The following is a 25,254-nucleotide window of genomic DNA, read 5'->3' as shown; positions in this document are numbered from 1 at the left end:
AAGCTTTAAGTGTGATACATTACTAACTCAATTTCTTCTTCACAGCTGGTTGTTGTAGTGGCTGTAAAGCCCAGTTTGTAACACAGGCAGGTGAAGCTAGGCTTGTGCAAATGTTTTAAAACTTGTAAATATTTTTACTGAATGTTATCATTTTATGTGACTTAGTGTTATTTTTCTTTTTTTAGACTGAACACCAAGATTACTGTGAAGTGTGCCAACAAGGGGGTGAAATCATTCTGTGTGACACCTGTCCTCGTGCCTATCATCTGGTCTGTTTGGACCCAGAGCTTGAAGAGGCTCCTGAAGGGAAATGGAGTTGTCCACATTGTGTATGTATTAGTCATTATTGTAGTTGTTGTGTTCAGTGGCTAACCTTGACTCAACTCTGAACTTAGCAAACAAATGGGAAAAAAAAAAGGCCTACTATTTTAGTACTAGAGTTTACTCAGTTATTAGTTGGCCTTAAAGATATTATATTTTGAACATGGGGAGTTTCTAAGGGAGTGACTTACAAAACAGAATGACATCTTAAACTTCTATTGTTGAATTTATTCACAACACCGGAATATTGCATTATCTTATTATACGGCTAGCTTTTTTGTGCTTTAGTAAGAAAAACACTTTGAATTTTTTATTCTGTAGAGAAAAATTTGGAGAAGAATAGAATGATTGGTTTTAAAGGCATTTAACAAAATGACAAAAAGCACTTTTATCTGAAGAGCCTAATGCTTGTTCCAAAGAGCCTGCTTTTTCTTTCTGTCATCAGCCGTTGTAAAGTAGTATGTGAAACATATTACGTAGACTTAGTAATAAGTGTAACTACATTTCATTGTTGCAGTTGTGGCAGGAACATTTTTTTTTTTTATTTAGGAGGGAGAAGACGCCCAAGAGCAAGAAGACGATGAACACATGGAGTTCTGCCGGGTATGCAAAGATGGTGGAGAACTGTTGTGTTGTGATAGTTGCCCATCAGCTTATCACACTTTTTGCCTGAATCCCCCCTTGAAGAACATTCCTGATGGAGAATGGCATTGCCCTCGCTGTGCCGTAAGCCCCTAAATAACTTCTCTAATGTTGGCTCACCTGTATTAATATGTTAAAAAAATCTCCTGTCTATTCTGACAAAAACCAAATTGTAGCCCTGCATTTTGAGGCATTTAGCTATTTTTGCCTTAAATCACTTCTGGCTAACAATTGAAAAACAAATGAATCTTGGTAAATTATGTAGCTGCTTTGCATGTTCTGTTTTCCTCCAGTGATTGAGTCAAGGTTTTGCCCAAAACATTTATGTCAATCTTTTAAATTGGTAAACTGTGTTCCTTTTTTGTTATATCTGTTGGAGAAAAAAACAAATCGTTTGTGTTTTTGCCTGATAATTTAATTATTAAAAAAAATGATCAATAGGACAAACATTTGAATATTAACAAATGTTTTGTCTTTTCGCAGTGCTGATTCTCCTCTCCAGTTTTTATAGAAGAGGCGGATTTTATATTGTTCATAAATGGTTGTTCAAAGTGACTTTTCTGAACCCTTAATCTTTTTATGGTTGTTCATAATACTTGTAAGTGACCACTCTTAAGATAAACACCAAATGCTCTCACGAATCTCGTCGCTTCGATCTTGTGACTTGTTCGTAGGATGTTGCTGGGTCAGTACTCAGATTTTTGAACCAGAAAACTTCAAACTAAAACAACCTTGCTATTAACAGATGTCAATGTTGTTATTAAATATTTCATTATGCAAATCCTTTATCCCAGAATTAGACTGTAGAGAAAGATGATGCTTAGTATGTATTTAAAACCTGAACGATCTAGAAATATAATTAAATCTTAGTTAGTGGATGGAAACTACCGTAAGGTAACATGTAAAAAAAGAAAAAAAAAAAAAAAAAAAATGAAATTTGTAGCAGATTTAGGAAACATTAATTTGTTTTCCTTTTTTTCAGAAAGTGAGATTGATTTAATGATTTTAGTTTTTATGGTAGTGGTACCTCAAAATGTGCCAAAGATTGTAACGATTCAAAGATTGTGTGTTTCGCTTCACTGTGCCATTAAAGATTTGGTGTTTTTAAAGCAATATATTTATATATTTCTCAAACATTAAATTATTTTCTTTTCTCATTTCAGGTGTTTTAAATTCCACAAGTTTTACTTTTTTAATGTTACTATAGTATCATTATCATTCTTATATATAATGTTATGCAGTTTCTTTTCTCAATTGAAATATTTAAAATATTAAATAACTTTGTCTGGCTTTTATTACCAAGAACAAAAAAACTTGTTCAATCTGTGTTATGTCTGAGGCCTGAGTCCTAGATGTTCCTCATTTAAAGACTTGTGTGTAAGACATTTTTAAGTAAAATAATCATAAGCTGTGGACTAAGAGAAATACCATTTTCCACCTTGAACATAATTTTTTTTCTTGATCTTAAAGGCAGAACCATTAAAGGGAAAAGTGAATAAAATCCTGACTTGGCGATGGGCTGAAACTTCCAAGCCTGAAGGTGAAGAGAGTAAAAAGGAAGAAGGAGAGAAAGATGACATTCCTGCACCCCAACCCTCCACTAGCAAGAAGAATCGTCAAAAGCCCATGCGTGAATTTTTTGTAAAATGGGCTGATAAGTCTTATTGGCATTGTTCTTGGGTGTCAGAACTACAGGTATGTACCAGGAATAATAGTGAAACTGTGGTCATAAATTATAATTAAAGATGTAATCTTTGTTTTTAGTTCTTACACTAAAGTATTTATCCAAACTTCATGTGGTACAGGATAGAAAATAATCCATTTTGAAACACTGCCTGAGTAATTGTAAAAATAAATATTAAATATCATAATTTTGTATTGTATCATATATAGCATGAATTTTTAGCTTTTTTAGATCATATTGGTTTCCTCTGTCTCCTGATCTTTTAAAACACTGACAAACTGATGGTAAAGAAATCTTTCTTGAATCATACAGTATGCATCCTCAGCTCTTTTTGGACAAAAGGGACATCATTGATATACCCCGATACATGCTGAAGTGTACTCGTGCAGGTTTTCTTTTTTGCTGTTTTATAACACTTAACTCTACTTTTTTTATACTGATGTTACTTGTGCAGTAAGTGATTTTTATTTTATTAAATGCACAAAAGAACAATGAGTAATAACATGCAAAATGCAGATAGCGTCACATAACTGCACAATTTTTCTGGCTTTCTATCTGTGCAACAAGAACCATTAAATATTCTTCTGAGTTTGTTGATGTGTTTCTCTTGAGAATAAAACTTGAACTTAAAGCAATATATCCATTCTCTGTATAGAAAACAGTAAAAGTTAATACATCATTTGAAAGATTAGAACATTGGCTTCCTATTGGTTATAAATGAAGTAGTATTAGATGTCGGAGGGAACTGTTGTAAGTTTCTAGAAGAAAGAATGTGACAGGTGATCGTTACAAGAGAGGCCTGATTTAACTATTTGATAGCTCATATATCATGGTAACAAAGTAGTTTAATTAAATCTTGAATGTAATTCACTAAAACCTCATGACATGCACAGAAAAAAACACTCATGGTAAGAGGGTTAATTGTTGTGAACTTTGCTTTAAAATCTTTTATTTACCTCTCTTGAAACCACAGGCACCACTTATATTGACAAACCATAAAGTATTTTTCAAAGTAAACAAAACTAACTTAGTTTTATACCCAACTGTTTATAGCCGAATTTCGTTCATAATTGTTCAGACTACGTATTATAACATCATAAAAGTCTAGGAATGCATGGCTTTAGTAATAAAAAAAAAAAACTGCAAAGAAATGGAGAAAGAAAATTGTTAAAAACATAGGACATTGACTAATGTAGTTAAAGTGATAGTGTTTAATAGCTGTTATAAACTAATACGTTGGAATGAGCTGAAAAAATCTAAAATGTAGACATTTCTGTTGCATTCTTTTGGAGTTGTATATAAATGTTCAAAAGTTCAAAAACTGTTTTCATATTTCTTTGTGATCTGCAAAAAAAGTGTTACATAATCCTGAGATATGTTTAGCAAGAAAAGGTTAAAAGAAAATTGTAAAATTTTTAAATTGAAATTTTGAAATGTGATATACAGGCATGCACTTGGTACTTGAAGGGCACATGCTCGTCATGATAAGGGTAAGACATTGTCAAATCTTTTGAACTTCAAGTTGCCAATGATTATTTCAAGCCATGTGGAAGAAAGATGTTTTAAAATTGTTAACAAAATGTGCTATCTAATTTTGTAATGTGCAAGTTTTAAAGCAGTTTTCAAGTGGTATTATTTTGATACAGATTTACCCAGATGAAAAAAATGTTTATTATTTGCCTCTTAATTCTAAACAATTTAAAATTCTGCAAGCTACTATTTATAAATGATCAATGAATTTTAAAAGGGAACATTTTGAATTTGAAAAAAAAATCTTTTTTTTAAATGTTTATAACACTTAGATTGCTTTTGATTAAAAAAAAAATTAGGAAAAATTATGTAGTCTTTATTGCCTGCAAATGCTTTCCTATTTGGTAACGGGGTTAATTTTCAACAAAATCTTATGGATTTTATGTTTGTATCCCAGTGCTACAATAACAGGCTTCACCTCTGTGTACTTTAATCACAACTGTATGATATAAGTGTTAGTGGGGGATGCTTTTGACTAGCTGCATTTTCTATGGTCTGTAAGTACAAAATTAGGACAGCTACTTACAAATCATCCTTGTGTAGCATTACATAAAGATTCCTGAAATGGTAGATTCCATTGTTCATTGTCTTGTTTGTAGGTTTCCCCAATCACTTCCAAAGGTAAACATCTTTTCTAGTGACTGATTCAGTTTCTTTTGTTAAACCTTTGCAATTCATGTTCCAGTTAGTGATATTATATCAAGTATAAAATTCTGGTAAATATGTGGTTGAACTTTTGACTAAATATATTTTCCTAAGTAGTTTTGACTTAGTAGAAAATGTTTAGTTTGAGAAGTGGTAGTTTTAATTATACAAAACACTTTGTCCTCTGGTTGAACAATGGTAAGTTTAGACTTACAGCACCAAAATCTGGGATTTGATGTCCTTGAGTGGACACTGCAGATAATCCAGTGTAGTTTTGGTTTTAAATAAAGCATTTTGCTGTTAACAAAGAACTTCAGCATTACTTCTGGAACTTTCTCAACAAAGACTTGTTGATATCTCTAGATATTTAAACATGTACCAGTTCCACTATTTGATCCCAGACCAATACCACAAAACTCTTGAGGTGGTCCCTTTCAGTTTTTGCATTGCTGTCACATGTTTGCACTCATTCACTGAGATTCAGTTTATGTCACTTTGTATAAGATGAGTAAAAGTGTGCATTATCAGTCCACAGAAATTTTGAGTTATGAAAATCACATTGCCAAACAAAAGAGTACCCAAACATATATTTTAAAGTAATATGATTTACATTCTCCATTTTGTTCATGGATAGCATGCAATGCCCATTCACATGTGAATGAGTAAATTTCTTGTGCACTTGAATATTGACACTTTTATAATTTTAAGTTAGGAGGTTTGATACAGTGTGGTTAAAGTTCAAGAAACTTTTTATTTATGCATTTTGAACTATTTACAATGAGTAGTTTTTAGTAATATTAAATTCTTGAAATAGTGTTTTTGTCCAAAATCTAGTTCAGTATTTTCCTAGAATGATCTGAAGTTTAAAAAACTAACTTTATATTGTTTTGTAAAAGTTGAAAAGACTAGGGAGTAAATGTTAGATTTATTATTAGAAATTAATTTAGAGCAATACACACAGAAAGTGATTTTTAGTTTCTTGTTAAAAATGGATGACTTTGTTGGTAACAAATTCAGTAAATTTATGTAATTACAAAAGTATTCTAGTTTAATAAAAAAATATTTTTTTAATGTGTTACAGCTGGAGGTATACCATCCATTTCTATACCGGATGTATTGTCGTAAAAATGACATGGATGAACCACCTCCTCTCGATGATGGGAGTAGTGTTGATAACTACAAGAAAAGAGAAACCCCTCGAGATGATCCACATAACCTCGAAGAAAGGTTTTATCGTTATGGAATCCAACCAGAATGGTTACAGATCCATAGAGTTATCAATCACAAGTAAGTGAAGAAGAAATAAAATAAGCAGGATTCTTGTACATAATGTTTTAGTGGCAGAAGGATCGATACTTTTAAACTTTTATCATTTCTTATAGTTAGGACTTTTGAAACAGTTTAAAATGGTTTCAGTGTGAAGCCACCCAACAGGTCATATGTTGTGTCCACCAGATAGAATAAAAGCCTGGACTGGCCAAACTACAAAAATTATTGTTTAAGACATCATATTAGTACCTTGCACTTTAAGATGGAATTAGAAATGACATCCTCTTTTTGTTTTTTACTCTCTCTCTTTCACACACACAACCCTTAGATGGCTCAGTAGTAAGCTTGAGAATTATAAAACTTAAAATTTGGAGTTTCACCCTTTCATAATACAAAACACACAATAATAATTGTGTAGTTTTTTTCTTAACAAACAAGCATCTTTTCTTCCAGAACACTGAAAGATGCCCGAACCATGTATCTCATCAAATGGAGGGATCTACCATACGACCAGTCATCATGGGAATTTGGTGATAACGTAGGAGAGTTTGAAATTCCAGATTTACAGAAAGCAATAGATGTCTACTGGGACCTGAGGTATGTGGATGAAAACAGAAAGAAAAATTACAAGTTTTAATTTTATTTTCCATAAATAATCACTGAAAAGTTGTTCTCAGTTTAGGTTTACAATCATATCTAAAAATGAGGTTTACAAATATTTGTAAGATATTTCTTTTGTTGTACAGAATCGAACTTTTTAAAACTTGTGTGAAAATTTATCTGATGAGATAACCTTGGTTATGTTTTGCAGGAGTTCTGCAGAGGCAGGATATGTAAAGAAACCAAGCAAAGGAAAGGGTAAGAGTAAGAAGGTAAAGGATAAGGATCAGAAGCAGGAAGAACAGCAAGATTTGGTCCAGGAGAAACCGACAGTTGATGTACGTTAATTATAAGTACTGGCTAGGGAATGTTTGAGTATTTCTTTCTCTAATAATTCACCATGTTTTGCTCGAGTAATTTACTGTGTTTTCTCTTTATAAGTCAGAAATGTTTGTTTGTGCATAATAACCCAAAGTGTAATGTTAACAACATAATGAAAGATATTTTACAAACATTGTTCTCTTTTTCCTGTTGAAGAGAAACACTTGTTTTTGTCATCACTTACTGAATGAGGTATGTGTACAACGCTTTAGGATAATATACATTGGTAAAAATATTCCAAGTTTGTTTTGAATAAGATAAACTTCGTTAACCTGAAGATGACTTAAGAAGGATGAAAAGTTCTCTTCCTTGTTTCAGTGAAAGTTTTTAATACCCATACCAGCCATCTTGAGATACATTTTTATGTCAAGTGGGTTTCTTGTCATCATGCACTAGAGTATAGCATAGGAATAACTTTATCAACATTTAAAAATATCTAAAGTTCATACAAGAAAATTATAATTATTTAAAAAGTGCTCAAGAGTTGTGAACTTAAAGCATAAAACATGCATATTATACACTTTTGTTTTTCTAGCCAAGAAAAAAGTATGAAAAGCAGCCAGATTATATTGATGCCACAGGCGGTGAGCTCCACCCTTACCAGCTAGAAGGTGTGAACTGGCTGAGATTTTCTTGGGTGAATAAAACGGACATCATTCTTGCTGATGAAATGGGTTTAGGAAAAACTATTCAGACAATCGTGTTTCTCTATTCCCTCTTTAAAGAGGTAAGGTTGGGTTAGACTGACTTAAGTGCTTGGTTTGGATAGAATTATTGCAAAACTTGGTGTTTGCTTTCAGTTGAGTAGCAGAAATTGCTAGTTTCCAACTGAACCATAGCTTCGATTAGTTTTTTATTTCAGCTGCCCACGGCCACTTTCATGAGTTGACTTATCATTGAGCAACCTTGTTAAGATTTATTTTGCAAAGAATAAGAAACGGTTTGATTATCTCTCTACATTAGGCTATATTTGACAGGATTCATACTTAACATATTACTATTAAAGTGAGAAATAAATATATGGCCAAATTGGAATAACTCTTCTGTGAAGGATAAAACTTTGATTGCTTGTTTATCCCCAGTTGTTTGGTTGGAATTGTTCTATTAAGATGAGGGCAGATTCTTGTTGTTGGTTTTTTTTTTTAAGGTGTGTGTGTGCATGTGCGTGCATTTGCATTTTTAAATTTAAATCAAACTTTGATTAGTAGAATATAACTTAGTGTATTTATATAAATATGACAAAACTATATTTGCTAGTCTGAGTTGCTTCTGTTATATAAAATTTGAAAAGATGTAAAAATAATTTTTTTTGATAGCAATTATAGATTATCAGCCCAGGTCCCCTACATACTAACAGTTTGTATATTGGATCACATATTAATTAATAACCTTCTAAAACAAATAAGAATATGATTATTAGATTATTTTTTCCCTGCACATGAAGCATATTAATTAAAACAATGAAGAGTGGCACACTTGATTCATGTGCACCATGTACATCTCTCTTGTAGCTTGGTAATAGGAGGTTTAACAATAGAAAGGATATTTTGATGTGAAATAAACTAGTGTATCACTTCACCATATCTTGGCATTTTTAATTATTCATGAAGTGTGAATTGATATGTTTACCTACTTTCCTAGGGTCATTGTCGAGGTCCGTTCTTGATCAGTGCCCCTCTCTCGACTATAATCAACTGGGAGAGGGAATTTGAGATGTGGGCTCCAGACATGTATGTAGTTACTTATATCGGTGACAAAGACAGCAGATCAGTAATTCGGGAGCACGAGTTATCTTTTGAAGAAGGAGCAATTAGAATTGGACCAAAGGCATCTAAACTTAGGGTGTGTTTTACTTTGGGGATCATATTTATCATCTAAACTTAGGGTGTGTTTTACTTTGGGGATCATATTTATCATCTAAACTTAGGGTGTGTGGGGATCATATTTATTTACTTAGGGGATCATATTTATCATCTAAACTTAGGGTGTGTTTTACTTTGGGGATCATATTTATCATCTAAACTTAGGGTGTGTTTTACTTTGGGGATCATATTTATTGGGTTGCTTTGAGATAAATGTAGTTACATACTGCTAAACAGTAAAATGTGCTTCTTTAATAAAGTGTATAAATTATAATAAATATCTTTAGTTTTGAATATATATGTATATATTTTCTGTAGACAAGTAAGGTTAAGTTCTGTTGCTTAACTTTGTGTTTTTTTTATGGAAGTACACTTTTTTTTTAGAAGTTTATTGTGTTATAAATCCTTGGTATACCCATGTTCTTACAATGTGAAGAGCATGTTATCGGTAACGTTCTTTTCTTTTTATTTATAGAAAGATTATCCTGTAAAGTTTAACGTTTTGTTAACATCATATGAACTGATCAGCATAGATGCAGCAATGTTAGGTTCTGTAGACTGGCAAGTATTGGTTGTTGATGAGGCTCATCGGCTGAAGAACAATCAGTCAAAAGTGAGTTATTCTCTCATTTATTTCTTTCACTATGTAATTCTATCATTGACTAAAGGACAGTCAATCCAAAGTGAGATATTCTTCTGTTTATTTTTTTTCATTATGTAATTCTTTATGGTAATGTTTATTTGATAATTACATACTTGACTTGATCAAAGGAGTTATCAGTTTGAGGGATTATGCAAAACTAGGCTTCAAATGTTTTCTCATTAATATGTTTATAAACAAAAATTAGATGAAAAAAGCTGCCTTTCATAATAAGAATAAAAATTTTCATTGTATGTGTATGTATATATATTACTGTAATTATTATATACTTATCTTAACTTCATGTTTCAGTTTTTCCGCATCTTGAACTCCTACAAGATCAATCACAAATTGCTGTTAACAGGAACTCCATTGCAGAATAACCTGGAGGAACTCTTTCATTTGCTGAACTTCATGAGTCCACACAGGTTTAAGTGAGTTAATTATTGTTTTAAGTCTTCTAACATTAGTTTTGTTTAGGGGTTTCATTTGAAAAATATCTTCAGAGCTAAGGTTCTTATGTTAAAATTTTTTTACTGATTGTTTTTGTCAAGTATCAAATATCTCTTTTGGTTGATGTGTTAGAAATGTAAAGCATAACTGACAAAGTATGGTATGTGTGTGATATTTTAAATATTTTATGAGTATTATGTTACTGTTTTATTATAGTTTCAAACGTAAATGTTTGTACATTGAATAGGCTAGGTTTCTTGTAACCTTCTCATGACATGTATCTAATACTTGGATACTTTCTTTGTAGTTTTGATATGCATGTGTTTTCAAACTTAGTTTAATGTCAGTTTAAGCATATTTTCAAACTTAATTTATACTGTGTATAAGTGTAAAACATTTTTGGTATAATTCCTTTTCAGTGACCTTCAGGGCTTCTTGAATGAGTTTGCAGACATAGCCAAAGAGGAGCAAGTGAAGAAACTACACGATCTCCTCGGTCCTCATCTCCTAAGGAGACTAAAAGCTGATGTGTTGAAGGTACGTCTTGTATCAATAAACTCCAAGCAGAGTTTGACAGCTAACTATTTTACATCAGTTTTAAAACAAAAATGTTTCATTTCTGTTACTTAAAAGAATTAGTAACAAACATAATTTAAAGTTTCTGTATTGAGACAAGAGTATTGGTCTTTCTTTTTTTTTAACTGTATTAAATCAGTAGTTCACTTATTTAGAAAAACATTTTGTTTATAGTAAGGACCATTATAAGTAGATACTTTTTCTGTTAAGTTACTGTTGAGCAATGGATAATTTAATGATACCTGACTTAAAACATTATAGTTTGAAGGTTGAGCTTGTATTATTCTTGCAAACCAAGTGATAAGAAAATGGCTTCTTACTGCTTAATTTCTGTACAAGTCAGCTATACTGTAACTTTACAGAAATGTGATAATTTGTACCAACTTTTTAGGTTTGTGAAGCTGTTTCCTGTTTATGGTAATGTAAATTAGGTTTCTTTAACTTTGGAAATTTAGGAGATTGAACACAGTGTACACTGGTTTGATTCATTAATTTTAGAACATTTATTTTCAAATATTCAGTAGTTATTACAGCTAGATGTAAGACAACAGCATAATAAAATACAGCGGTATGGTTGTTCACTCTTTGTTTTGCTCCACAAACTTTATCACGTTGACACGAACAATCAAATTTTAGAAGTTTTTATTCTGTTTCAGAGTTAGTATCAGGGCATTATTATCTTGTTTAGTTTTTTAATATTTTTTGCAAAATGTCTTGTATCAAATAAAACTTAGAACTTGTGACATTTTCAACTTGATGAGCACACACTGGTGACATGATATACAAGTGGGGAAAATAGTAAATTATTAAACATACTAAGAATTTTTCATAATAAAACCAATTCCAAGTGGGTTTCTCATCAATACAAATAAAACTGCTTCAGAGTTTTAGAATACAGTTTTCCAATTTATTGTAAAATGTGCTTCCATGCACAAGACTCGAGCAGAATGTTAAGCCAATGCTTGAACAGCTCAACGAAATCACCAGGATGGCAAGAATTAATGCTGAACAAATTTTTATTAGTAATTGATACAGTTCTCTTTGAGTAAGTTAGGCCTTGCTTTATACACTACTGATATTTTTGTAATTTATTTGTAACGTTTTTGAGTAATTCAGTCAGTATTAAGTTGATGGGATTAAACTCTCAAAATGTTAATGTATCTTTGGTATATTATTATTTGGCACAAAAAGTAAATTTCCCATATATCCATCATAGCTTTGTTATTTAATCTGTTTCCAATTACAGATTTTTAGAAAAAAATGTGCATAATCTGCTATCTGTACATTTTGTGTTGGAGTTAGTACAGTATTTACATTGAAGACATTTTATTTATTGTATTAGTGTATAATTTTGAGTGAGAAGTTGTCTGTTTTTGGTGTTTGTTGAGTAGAATTGGTGTTTGTTCTAATTTAAATTAAAATTGCATCTATTGTGAATTTTTATTAATGTTTGTATCTTGAATAAAAGAAAAAAAGATGATAAAAATTGATTTTTGATATACTTATGAGACACTGATAGCATATTTCAAATATTTTTTGTTATTTTTCAAGTTTATGTAAACAGTCAACATATGAGCATTGAACTGAGAGATAATAAAAATATTTTAAACTTAGCTCACTGTTTATAGGAAGTGTATTTTTGAGTATGTATATTTTAAACTATTTCTTGTAAATAACAATAATTTAATGTTTCTTAAAATTTTACCTTTTCATGGTATAAGAGAATGTTGTATACTTAATGTTACTAGGCTTTAATTTGTTTCGAATATAAGAATATTACCCTGATTTAGCCTTTGTATAAATTATTGTACTGGACATGAGGGGGGAAAAAAGTTCCGTTGTCTAAAGGAGAAATTTTAAAATTCATTTTTTTTTCTTTTCTTTCAGAATGTACCAGCCAAGAGTGAATTTATTGTGAGGGTTGAACTTTCACCAATGCAGAAGTAAGTGCTGTGCTTTGGGAGTGAAATAAATACATTAAACAAGAACTTGGAGCAAAACTTCAGTAAATCGTCTTTACTTGCATAGAACATTAATATCTTTTTTATACAATTATTATTAAAATTTAAGTTTACTATAATGGCAGGTTATAAATTGAAATAGTTCCAGGTTTGTTGGAGAATAGTGTTTTTATACTTCAGAGATTGGACTTTTTACAAAAAGTTGTGTGCTTAATCCATTTTGTAACAGACAGGAAAACTACAGTGACATTGTCCTGAGAAAATTTGAAGTTTTGAGCTTTGTCTTCTGCCTGATAAAAAGTCATGAATTTGAATACCACTCCTATTAATTAATGAATTTAAAACTTTTATAATTAAAAAAGATTGTTTGCTGATATGCTATTATAGTATTATTTCTATATACACTTTTTTTTTTACAGAAAACCAAAGTTTAAGTTGTAATGTTATTGAATTTGTAGGTATTAAGAATGGAACATTAGAACTCAGTACTTTACAGTTTTTGAACTTTGAAGTTTTATTGAGTTTAAATATTTGTTTGAATTAGGAAATATTACAAGTATATCCTGACTCGAAATTTTGAAGCCTTGAATTCAAAAGGAGGTGGCCACCAGGTGTCTCTCCTCAATATTATGATGGACTTGAAAAAGTGCTGCAATCATCCTTATTTGTTTCCTGCTGCAGCCATAGTTAGTTGACTTATTTAGTTAACACTGGTTTTATCAAACAAAAATTAAAACCATGATTTTATAATCTGTATCTCTGAGTCATATCTTGGTTAACAGAGGTTTGTTGCATTATAACAAATAGCAATGAAATATTCTTTATATCTTGCTATGTTTGATAATGTAGTAGTGAAGGTTATTTTGTTGAGCTGTAATAAAAATTGATTTTCTGGTATGTGTTAAATGTTAGTTTGTGTAATTTTTATTTGGATAGTGCACAAAGTACATTGATACTTTCCAAATAGTAAACAAAACTGATGATTTTAAACTTTCCTAATAATTAATAAAGTTAAATAGCGGTAATTATACAGATTATATACAACTAAGTTTATTGTATTCAAAGTAATGGTTAAAACAACAGTTGTCAGTAGTCTGTACATTGTGTAATTTTGTGCCATTTGTTTTTCCTGTTGCAACACTCAATAAATGACAAAAACAGTTGGATGAAAATCCTCACATTTTGTGTAAAAAGTAGTGATAAGTGGGAGTGATTATAATACTAAGAGTATAATATTTTACACTTTTTGTATGACTTGTAATGATTCTAATTGGTAATTCTAGGATTCAATTCATAAAAATTAGGGCATTAAAATGAAACAAAACTGATTATTTTGTGTTTATTTCTAAAAATAAACAAAAGTGGACATTTAGTTGAGTGTTGTGTGCTTATTAAACATTTGAGGTGGAAATAAAAACTGAGTTGGAAAAAGTTGCATTTCAAGAAATCAAAAAGTAGTTATAACATTATTATTTTAATAGTTGGATTTAGTATAAAAAATATTCACTTATTTGTCTCTCTGAAGCATTTCTCAGAAAATCGAGTACTTATTTTAAACGCTTTGATAAAATTTGAATATATTGGTAGTCCTGTAGGGTTAGTAAAGAGATTGTTTTACTTATTTGTGTGAAGTATACACCCTTGTTTGTACACTTTAAAGAGTGGACATGAAAGCAAGTTATTACTGTAGCACCAAACCTATAATAGTATTTGTGGTTGTTACTGAATGGTTGTTGTTATTATTGAGACATAAAAACTGGATGTGTTTAATTTTAGAAATGCACCATATTTACAATTCATGTTTTTTGCAGGAAGCACCTAAGTTGCCTAACGGTGCTTATGAAGGTAGTTCATTAACAAAAGCCTGTGGAAAATTTATTGTGTTAGCAAAAATGATGAGACAACTGAGAGAAACTGGTCACAGAGTCCTCATCTTTTCACAGGTAACTAATGATTAGTACTGTATCATAACTTTTTGTCTTTTTAAGACAACTGTTTTTGTCCCTATTTCAGAAACCCTTGTTTTTTTGTGTTGAGTGTGCACTTGCTGAATGGGTGTTTTTCATTATTTATGTACAAGTTATGATGAAGTTAGTCTATGAGGTTTGAAATACGTGTTTATGTATCTCCAGACGGCTGGTATGGGTATTAAAACTTTTATTAAAATAAAGAACAATGTTTCAGTCTTCCTGCATATGGGTTGTGAAGAAACAAGCTGTTGAAGTAAAAATTAGCTTCTTGTCTCTCTTAATTCTTGATGTTTGTTAATGAGTGACTTCATTTTCCTTATGAAGTAATAATGACATTTTTCTGAGTTACATGATGTCAGTCAGTGGAAAAATCTTGTTTATGCTAATTTTATTTAATTTTTGTGAGCAGATATTATTGGTAAAATATTGTATATTCATTTGTTTTTTATTGTTAAACCTTTTAGTCATAAAATATAATAATTCTCAATTAACAATAACATTGTATTTATTAAAAATATATATTTTTTACCTTAGTTTGAAAAGCTTTAACTGTAAAATGTCTTGTGAAATACTTTAAGGTATTTTAATAAATATCCACAATCGGTGAATTGTAAGAAAGTGCACATTATTAAAAATATCCCAAATGAAGATAACCTGTGAATAAAGATGTTTTATATTTATTTATTACTGTAAATTTTTTAGATGACTAAGATGTTGGACATTATGGAAGACTTTATTGAGTCTGAAGGTTATAAGTATGAAAGAATTGATGGTGGTATAACAGGCAACTTACGACAAGATGCAATCGATAGATTCAATGGTGAGTTTCTCACTCAGTTTTTTATTCTGAAACATTGCTCCTTGAATTATTTAACTTGTATATTTGTAAGATTAATGGTTTTTTGTGTGGGTTTATGTAAGTTTCAAGATGATCCATAAGTAGTTTTACTTATGTTGCAGAACCCTCATTAGGGTCCACCACTAGTTGTAAAAGGCTTTATTACTATAGTTTATAGTTGCATGAATATTTTATTATGGTCCAAGAAGCTGAAAGAGTATTTTTTGTGGTAGTATAATGAGTCTGGTGTGAAGTTTGAAAACTGTGTAAGTAAATGTTATAACCTATGTGATATTTCTTGTTCATCTCTAGCCCCAGGAGCTCAGCAGTTTGTGTTCCTTCTTTCGACTAGAGCTGGTGGCTTGGGAATTAATCTCGCCACAGCTGACACAGTCATCATATATGACTCTGACTGGAACCCTCATAATGACATACAGGTGAGAGACTATCTATATATTTCTGTAAAACTTGAAAGTTTCCACTCGGTAATCACAAAACTTGAATCACCTTAAATGTTGTTAAACATGGTGATTTGTTAAGTTTCTGTAAAATATATAATTCATACCTTTTTAAATATGGAGTTAGTGCTAATAGTAGTGGGTGTGGTGTTTGGTTTATATCAGAATATTCTGGAGCATATGCTCACCAGCAGTAAATAACATGTTATTTGTTAGTATGTGCCTCACTGATAGCTATAGTTATCAGTATCTATTATTCAGTAAAGAAACGTGACTACGGTGTTGTGTAAAGATTTACCTTTTAATCAGAGAATAATCGTGTTTTCGTAAATAAAGGTATTTTAAAACTTTGCTACAGTTGTAATTTTTAATTGGTTCATATTTCAAAAAGTAACTAATTATAAGATTCTGAAGTTTGGATTGTTTACAGGCTTTCAGTCGAGCACACAGGATTGGGCAGTCAAATAAAGTTATGATCTATCGATTTGTAACGAGAGGAACTGTAGAGGAGAGAATCACTCAGGTCAGTAGATTTTTCAGGTAATAATTAATTTTTATGCTAGATGAAACTAGCTTTACTTAAATGGAGGAACCAGAAATATAAATAAAACCTCATAGTTAATACAGCTTTATAAATCTAAACCAACTCTTCAGTAGTATTATGTATAAGGACTGTTAATAAAAGAACAGTGTATAAAAGGGTGTTTCCACAACAGGTTTCTGTACTGAAGAAAATTTGAAAGGGCTAAATTTTGGGACTAATTTGGAGCTTTTTTCTTGTATTTAAGTTCAGTAGGTTAAAAAAACAAATGCATACTACAAATAATATTTACTTTGATAGCAAGTGGAACAAAAATATTGCAGATAAGAAAGTTTTGAGGTCTGTAGAGCTGTGTTTATCAATTTTAATTTTGGTTCACTTGACTAAGAAAAAGTAAGATATAAGAACTTGGCATGTAATAAGAATCTTAATTTGATGACAGTTTTCTTTAATTATAAGATTTCTATAGTTGTAATTTCTGGAACTTATCAAAACTGATTCACTGCTTGGATTGTATTGTTATTATGTATCTCCTCTTTCTAATTAATTATTCAAATTAATTTAGAAGTTTTTGTACATTAATATTATTTCTCAGTAATGGAATTTGTTGTTAAACTCCAGTTCTGACTTTAGAGTTCAGTCTGTTTTATTTTAATTACAATTTAAAGTTCAATCTACCTATGATTGACTTAACTTTGATATGGACTATAAAAACTGTCATTACATTAGGTATTGGTTATTAATTTGTTGATGTGTGCCATCTGTGAGTAACAATTCATACTATTTATTTTTAATAAAAAAAATTCTCTGGTTGTTAAAAAGGAAAACCAGGATTAATGTAAATAGTTTTATTTTATTATAATTCATTAGATTAGCAAAAGTATTATATTTTCGTGTTACCAACTAATCCTGTCTTTATTAGTTATTCAGTAGATAGTATTAGCATGTTTATGGAGATTAATGTACGTTTGATATTTGTTTATAAAAGTCAGTGTGTCATGATTTGCAAAATTGAGATTATTCTGAAGATGAAGAATCATATTCTAACGTTTTGTATGTGTGTGTGTGTGTAAATGTGTTTAGGTTGCCAAAAAGAAAATGATGCTAACTCACCTAGTGGTACGACCAGGATTGGGTAACAGATCGAACACTATGTCTAAACAAGAACTAGATGATATTCTGAGGTTTGGTACAGAAGAGCTTTTCAAAGATGAAGAGGGGAAAGGTCTGTTATTGTTTTTATATTATAAAGTTGGCTTGCATTCAAATTCACAAACTTTTGTATTTAGACTGCTGACCGACTTTAGTGACACATCATTATATCAAATTTACACAAGCTTGAAGTTAAATTGTGCAGAGCAAAATTAGCTCTTTGTGTAGCTTTGTGCTTAACAACAAACGACAATATTTGATTATTTGGAATAATGAAATATAGGAGTAATCCATTTTTGTTATTTTCATGATAACTGTAATGTCAGTTAACTGATTATTAGAATAATCAAAAATAATAATTATTGGAAATAATTGTTTTAATGAATGGATTTGATTTTGATAAATTTATCTATGTATGGATACTGATTCATGTAATTATATTTGATTAATTGGTTCAGTTGTCCAGCTCTGTTACATGTTATACATTTTGAGTGAGTAATACTTGTAAAAATAATTTTTTTTTTTTAAACTCAAGTTTTTGGTACTAATGCTATAAAAGAAATTTCAGTGTTTGTTATTCAGGTCTGTTTCACTTGATAACAACTTTAAGTATTTCGTTGCTGGACAACTCATACATAAGATTTCTTGGTTGGATTCAGAAAAGTGCTTCTCTTTTTCCTGGTGTCATGATGGGGTAGCAGAAAAGTTAAGAATATATACTAAAATCTGGTGGCCCAGTATGACCAGGTGGTTAAGGCACTTGACTCGTAATTCGAGGGTCACGAGTTTGAATCCCCTTCGCACCAAACGTGCTTGACCTTTCAGCTGTGGAAGCATTATAACGTGATGGTTAATCACACTATTTGTTGGTAAGAGTAGCCCAAGAGTGGGCAGTGGGTGGTGCTGACTAGCTGCCTTTCCTCTCGTCTCAAATCTGTAAATTAGGGACAGCTGGCACAGATAGCTCTTGTGTAGCTTTGCACGAAATTCAAAAACGAGCGAACAAATTAAGATCTGGGGCTCAGTTTCTCACAGTAAACATGGTATTATAACCAGTTGTGGTTTTGCTCTAAAAATTAAACTTCACCCCTCTCCTGAAGAATCGGTTTTATGAAGTGATACTTATATTACACTTCCTGATTCTTTAAATGAGGTAAAAATTGTGTAAATCTAATGCCCATTACACTCGTGCCACCTTCCTTTTTTAATTGTCATAATTTTACAATGAAGTATTTTTCCCAGAAGGTATTGGAATTTAAAAAAATATAATGTTTCAAGTTCTTTATATTAGATTGAAATTAATTTTACTTTAATGAAGACTATTTGTATGTTTTTAGAAGATGAAATTCATTATGATGATAAAGCCATTGAAGAACTACTAGATAGAACCAAGCAAGGTATTGAACAGAAAGAAATCTGGGCCAACGAGTATCTTGAGTCTTTCAAAGTAGCTGCTTATGTAACCAAGGAAGCTGATGAGGTAAGAATGTGATAGAGCAGAGCTGATGTAAAACATATTTCCTGTTAAATAATATACTTTGTGGCCTGGCATGGCCAGGTGGGTTAAGTTATTATAATTTGTGGGATGCAGGTTTTGAACCCCCGTCGTACCAAACATGCTCGCCTTTTCAGCTGTGGGGGTGTTATAATGGGATGGTCAATCCTGGTATTTGTTGGTAGAAAAATAGCTAAGAGTTGGCTAATGTCTAGCTGCCTTCCCTCTAGTCTTATGCTGCTAAATTAGGGATGGCTAGAACAGATTGCCCTTGTGTAACGTTGCGCTAAATTCCAAAGCAAACAAACAGGCATTACATTTGCACAGGTTGTAGTATTAATCATAACTCCAAACAGAAGGTTGCAGCAAACGCTCACCTGAATATTCTGTTTTTAATGCCTTGGAACAACATCCTAATAGTATTTCAGTCTTCCATCTCTATGAAAGGTTATTCTTCCCATTTATGCTTTTTTTTTTTTTTAAATAAAATATTTCTATCTGATTAGTACTCATTGCAATCTAAATAAAATGTTTATTTTTCAGAGTGTTATTCTTTAACAAATGTTGTGTTTTCCAGGAAGAGCCAGAAACGGAGATCTTGAAACAGGAGGTGGAATCTGCAGATCCTGCATATTGGGAGAAACTGCTACGCCACCACTATGAACAGCAACAGGAAGACATGGCTCGAACCCTTGGGAAAGGGAAAGAGTAAGAAAACAGGTGAACTACAATGTTGCTGTTGGTCCACAGGATGATTCAACATGGCCAGAGAACTTGTCTGACCACAACTCTGATTTCTCTGTTCCATCAGGTGAGTGGAAAATTACTCACACTTAGTAAAGTTTGTGCTTCAAGCTTTATCCAGGTTTTGAATTTATATGTTAATCACAGACTTCTGGTAGTAATTTGAAACATTTTAGTTATGTTGGGCCCTCATGATACTGTGTTTGATCATTATTTTGATGATAATTGCTTTAGATGAAACATCACTCAAAAGCACTACAATATTTTTTACCTGAAAATATAGGTATCAGTTTTTACTTGTACCATTTACTGTTGATGAAAGTTAAAACCTTGTTTTCATTTTATTTTTTTTAATTTCTGTAATCTTTTTTAAGCTTTGCTTTAGAACATACTCTTTGACTGCAATAAGTGTACACGTATTACTCAAGGTAATCACTTAATTCCTTTCATCATAGTTACTTATTGTACTGGGTCATTAAACTAAGATATCACATCCACTTTTCCTTGGGAAGAATTCCTGTAGAGTGGAGCATACTATATTGAAGTATAATAATATTTTCCATTGGTGCTCAGGTCATGACACTTTAAGGATAAAATCTCTTATTGTGCAGTGGGAGTGACCACTAGTGGCTTGAGTAGGATATCATTGTTGTTTTTCTCAGTGTGGAAGGTGATGGTTATTTAGACATTATTATATAATTCACACACACTTTGTCAACAGCTGTCCAGTAATGGTGCACTTGTTTAAATTTTGATTGTTGTTTAACTGAATAATTTGAGTGGTATCTAGTTAATATTTTCTTTGAACTTGGATGAGGTGAGAGTCATTTTGTAATATGCTTTGATGCAGAACTTGTATTCTACAGTACTCGTCTTATTATTCTCAAGTTTGTTTAGTGCACCATACAATTACATACGACACGTATTCGTCTTTAAAACATTGCCTCAAAGTGTGACATTAACCACATGTTAGTTTTGAATTTCTACTGCCATATTGAAATGTGCATTTCTCCCTAATATTTTACCAGCCTCAAGTTTTAGGTAATTATTTGAAATAGTGAAACAAATGTATACTTTTTGTAAAAAATTAGCCTGCTAGTCAGAGGGTTATTTAATTGTGAAAGCAGTGAATGAGTTAAATTCCCTTCAGGTTCTTGCATATTTGTATCAAAAGTGTTTGACTTTTAATTGTGACAGATGTTTCTCAAGGAATTTGTGTGAAATGTACACTTAAGGTTTTTATTTTGCTTGAATAGTTATGCTTATTGTTCATTAACTGCATCAAAGTATGGTTGTTATTGAGTTTTCTTTTTTAATGTTTTTCTTTTCAACAGATGATAACGAAGATGATGATGATTTTGAAGAAAAGAATGAAGGTAAAATGAGTTTTGAACAATACATTTATAGATTTAGTTTAATGAATTTTTAGTAAAACCTTTAAAAATCAAAGCTGTTTTTTGTTTAATTCAATCTACTCTACTAAAAAAGATGAGATAAAAGTAATTTTTCTCAAACTTGATGTTGGGAAAAAATGTAACAAATGTTTCATTGTTTTCACATGTTTTGAAACTGAAGTTTTAGCTTTGTTTTTTGGGGGGGAGGACAAAATCTTCCATTGCTGTAGTTCAACTATTATGGAAAATACCTGTTATTAATACTAAACCTTTCTGACATACAATATTTAATAGGATGTAGTGCATTCTTCACTTGTATACTTTGCAAATTTTCATGGTTGGCTGGAGTAAACTTTAAAATGTAGATGAAGCTACAGACTGTCATAATCACTGAATTTGTCACAGTTCAAAGTGTATGATTCATCTTGTAAACAATCCCAAAAGGAAAATGTTACATTAAATACAACAGGATTAATTATTATCATCACTGGGGAGGCTTTCTGTGGCTCATCCTGCTTAAATATGTAATGTAACAGTGTTTTTAGGTTATGTATTTTTGTACTTTTTTAGCTCAATTTTAGTTTTATTAATAGAAAAAAGCATCAGAGGAAGAAAGGGCAGAGGTGGACAGAACGAAAAAGATAAACCACTCCCTCCACTGTTGGCACGAGTTGGTGGCAACATTGAAGTACGTTGTTCTTGTAAATAATGTATTATTTCCTTTTAGTCAATGATTCTACAAAAAAGGCAGTTGTGTGTATATGTGATGTTTATAAGTAAGGATTGCTGTAAAAAATATTAAAGACTTTAATGCTATGTCTCTACGTTATGTTTTGTGAACAACAATCCATGAGTTTGTTACATTTCTGAATATTTGTAGATGTGCATGACTTTAGATTTAACTCTTTTAAAGGTCATATTTGAATAGTAAACCACGAGAACTACCCATGTATGACCTTTAATAACTAAAGTAAGTTTGAGTAACACGTTCATACATTATAAAGAGACAGGTTTTTTGGTTAAACTTCTGTCGTTAAATCTATTGCTACAGGTCAAAGGCCATGTCATGCATTCAAACTTTTATTGAACTACTGTTTTATGAATGTATGTTAGTAAGTTTGGTATCAAATTCTAGATTATAGCTCAAATTCTAGTATGATCAATTAATTTCTTAAGTTACAAGTAAATTTTAAAAAAGAAATTTTAAATGTCTCTATGTCGTGGTATGTTGAATACAGTATTTTTCACGTTAGTTGTTTGTGATGTCTAAATGCAATATGTGTTTTTTTTAGGAATTAGGAACTCAAATTACTGATACTGACAAGTTAGAATATCAAATAAGAACCTCTTTTCTGTATGATGATATGTTGTTCTGAATCAAATATTGGTGTTGCTCCCTTTTTTCCATTTTTTGAAATGCTCCCTTATATACATGGACTCCTGTCTGTGTTGTGAATAACCAACAGTGTCCTTGCAGCTTTTTTCAGAAATTTTTAAGTATTATGAAGTTGTATCATTCTTTGAATACAAATTTTCAAGGTATAAACTGAGTCTAATCTGCTTGAAATTTCTTATTTTTTAGACTGAAATACATCTCATTTAATAAGCTTGATAAATTATGGTAAAATTTTATGGTGTCAGTATAATAATTTACGATTTTTTGGTTATTTCAAACGTGTGTGTGTGTGTGTGTGTACATAATTTGAAATAACCCAAAACGTTAAAAAAAAAAAAATTTATTTCATCTTCACATCTTTATAATACTTTGTAACATCCAGCAAATGAGTACAAAGGTGATAACTAGAAAAGATAGTTTGCTATAATTGTTTATTTACTGCTTTATGTTTTAAGAAAACTAAGCTTAACAACTTTATTGTAAATAATAATACTGTACATGCATATGTAATGGATTTATAACTGAAATGTGAATGTATTTTACACTAAAATACAGCCAAGATAGGCCAATTTTATATTCTTCGTTATGATAACATGATTGCAAGTGTGCTGTGTCATTACAACTTCTGTAATGTTAGCCAGGTATGATTTAAAGGTCAATGTAATAAAAATAATAAATTTATATATATATATATATATATATATAAATCTATAATGTTACAAGATTTAAGCCATTTAGACTAAACATTTGTGTTTTTGTGTTATACTTTGTAGTCATTCTAGAACAAAACAAATATAATTTAGACTTGTTTCTTAATTTTATGGATGTTGCGAAGTACATAAAATTGAATCAACTTCACAGAGATACAGTAGTGAAAATAACAGAATATAAAGTTTTTTGTAAAAATACATTTGTTAATTATCTAGAGGTTATAAAGATTTTGTTTTCATTTGAAGATATTCTAATGCATAAAAATGTTTAATCTTAAAATGGGAAATGCTTGGCAAGTTGTATAATAAAAATACCCTAAATTAATATTTACAAGGAAAACTTTAATTTCAAATTTGTAATACTTAATTTAAAAACCTTAACTTTTATGTTCAAAAGCCTTGTAATATATACCAATAACCTGCAAAATTTTGTAAAGATATGCATATATTATCAAATATCGTAGCATAATTGTTTTCTTGGTTACGAGCTGGGTTGATTCTACCCAACCCATAATGAAAGGGTTAAGGGAGTAAATTACACTTAACATGTAAGTATCATATGAAATATGATTCCCTTTTTTTAATTCTTGCTGTAACAATATATTTAGAACTTTGTAACATTGTTCATCGACATCACATGTCTGATTGTTCACACTTCTGTTTTTGATGTCTGTTGTTTGTTATCTTCAAATAGCATTGTACTTTTAACTGTCATGAAGCATTAGTTTTAAAAAATATTTTTTTTTCTGCTTCTTTCAGGTTCTTGGATTCAATGCCAGACAACGTAAGGCCTTCCTGAATGCTATCATGAGATATGGCATGCCACCACAGGATGCTTTCAACTCTCAGTGGTGTGTTTTTGTTTATTTTCAATGCTTAGGTCTGTATTTATGTGCTATTTTAATTATTCAAAGTGTATTTATGGTGCAAATTTTAATAAAGACACTTTGTTTACTAAATCGAACAGGTTGGTGCGGGACCTGCGTGGAAAGTCGGAAAAGAATTTCAGAGCTTACGTTTCTCTGTTCATGAGACATTTGTGTGAGCCTGGAGCAGACAATTCTGAAACATTTGCTGACGGTATCCCTCGTGAAGGTCTGTCTCGGCAACACGTACTTACTCGAATTGGTGTCATGTCACTCATCAGAAAGAAGGTACAAAACCTTTCTAAAATTTTTTTGTTATTTTGAATAATAAAGTTGCTTGTTATTTTGAATAATAAAGTTGCTTGTTATTTTGAATAATAAAGTTGCTTGTTATTTTGAATAATAAAGTTGCTTGTTATTTTGAATAATAAAGTTGCTAGTTATTTTGAATAATAAAGTTGCTTGTTATTTTGAATGGTAGATTAACTAGTTGCATCATTTAAGTGGATATTTTGAGATAAAACAAACTTATTGAGATCAGAAGCACAGAAATACTTTGTTTAAACACTATATTTTAACTACCTTTTTTCTTTCTTTCTTATTATTGTTTAAAACTACAACTGATTCAGGTGGAGCAGACACCAGTTTAACATTTATTACCTTTATTAGTGGTTTTGTTTGCTCAGTTCATTAAAGATCAAATTGTGTCAATTATCTAAATTAGAATATCGGCAGGCACGTTATGCAATGTTGCATTAGTCCTCTCTTCAGGAGATAGGAGAGCATTACGAAGTTTGTCACCAGAATGTTCTTTTCTTTTTAATTCATCATATATTCTGTACAGATTTTCTAGTGTTTTTGTTTTTCATTATGACAGAATATTTTCATTGTGAAAGATATGGATTAATACAAATAATTTTGTTCTTGTTTAATGTGTGAAGGACAGCTGAATGGCTTGAATAAACAGTATGTCAGAGAGCTTATTACTCTTAAAAGTTGGATTTCAATATCTACAGTGAGTAAAGCAACCCACTGTGTATCCTTTTGCTTTAACAACCACAAAACTAAACAAACTGAAGATAGTGTCTTTTAAGTGGGACTTTGAGTCAGTAGGTTTTGAACGTGA

At 30.9% G+C, this 25,254-nt stretch overlaps 1 protein-coding gene across 1 annotated transcript in view; it reads left to right on the top strand.

Annotated features, from left to right (window-relative positions):
• Window positions 1-25,254, top strand: part of LOC143254248 (chromodomain-helicase-DNA-binding protein 4-like) — an 82,213-nt gene that overhangs the window by 42,616 nt on the left and 14,343 nt on the right. Inside the window, 25 exon segments of the mRNA XM_076509103.1 lie at window positions 186-329; window positions 871-1,047; window positions 2,434-2,658; window positions 5,904-6,109; window positions 6,545-6,688; window positions 6,903-7,029; window positions 7,608-7,799; window positions 8,714-8,914; window positions 9,410-9,547; window positions 9,887-10,008; window positions 10,447-10,564; window positions 12,491-12,546; window positions 13,109-13,250; window positions 14,376-14,507; window positions 15,237-15,354; window positions 15,685-15,809; window positions 16,261-16,353; window positions 17,455-17,596; window positions 18,861-19,003; window positions 19,596-19,719; window positions 19,722-19,829; window positions 21,097-21,138; window positions 21,750-21,844; window positions 24,022-24,113; window positions 24,230-24,416. Of these exon segments, the coding sequence (XP_076365218.1) occupies window positions 186-329; window positions 871-1,047; window positions 2,434-2,658; window positions 5,904-6,109; window positions 6,545-6,688; window positions 6,903-7,029; window positions 7,608-7,799; window positions 8,714-8,914; window positions 9,410-9,547; window positions 9,887-10,008; window positions 10,447-10,564; window positions 12,491-12,546; window positions 13,109-13,250; window positions 14,376-14,507; window positions 15,237-15,354; window positions 15,685-15,809; window positions 16,261-16,353; window positions 17,455-17,596; window positions 18,861-19,003; window positions 19,596-19,719; window positions 19,722-19,829; window positions 21,097-21,138; window positions 21,750-21,844; window positions 24,022-24,113; window positions 24,230-24,416 (3,393 nt within the window).

The sequence above is a fragment of the Tachypleus tridentatus genome, chromosome 6 (genome assembly GCF_004210375.1).
Source record: "Tachypleus tridentatus isolate NWPU-2018 chromosome 6, ASM421037v1, whole genome shotgun sequence".
In the NCBI taxonomy this organism is placed as follows: domain Eukaryota; kingdom Metazoa; phylum Arthropoda; class Merostomata; order Xiphosura; family Limulidae; genus Tachypleus; species Tachypleus tridentatus.
This window is presented reverse-complemented; position numbering and strand designations above follow the sequence as displayed.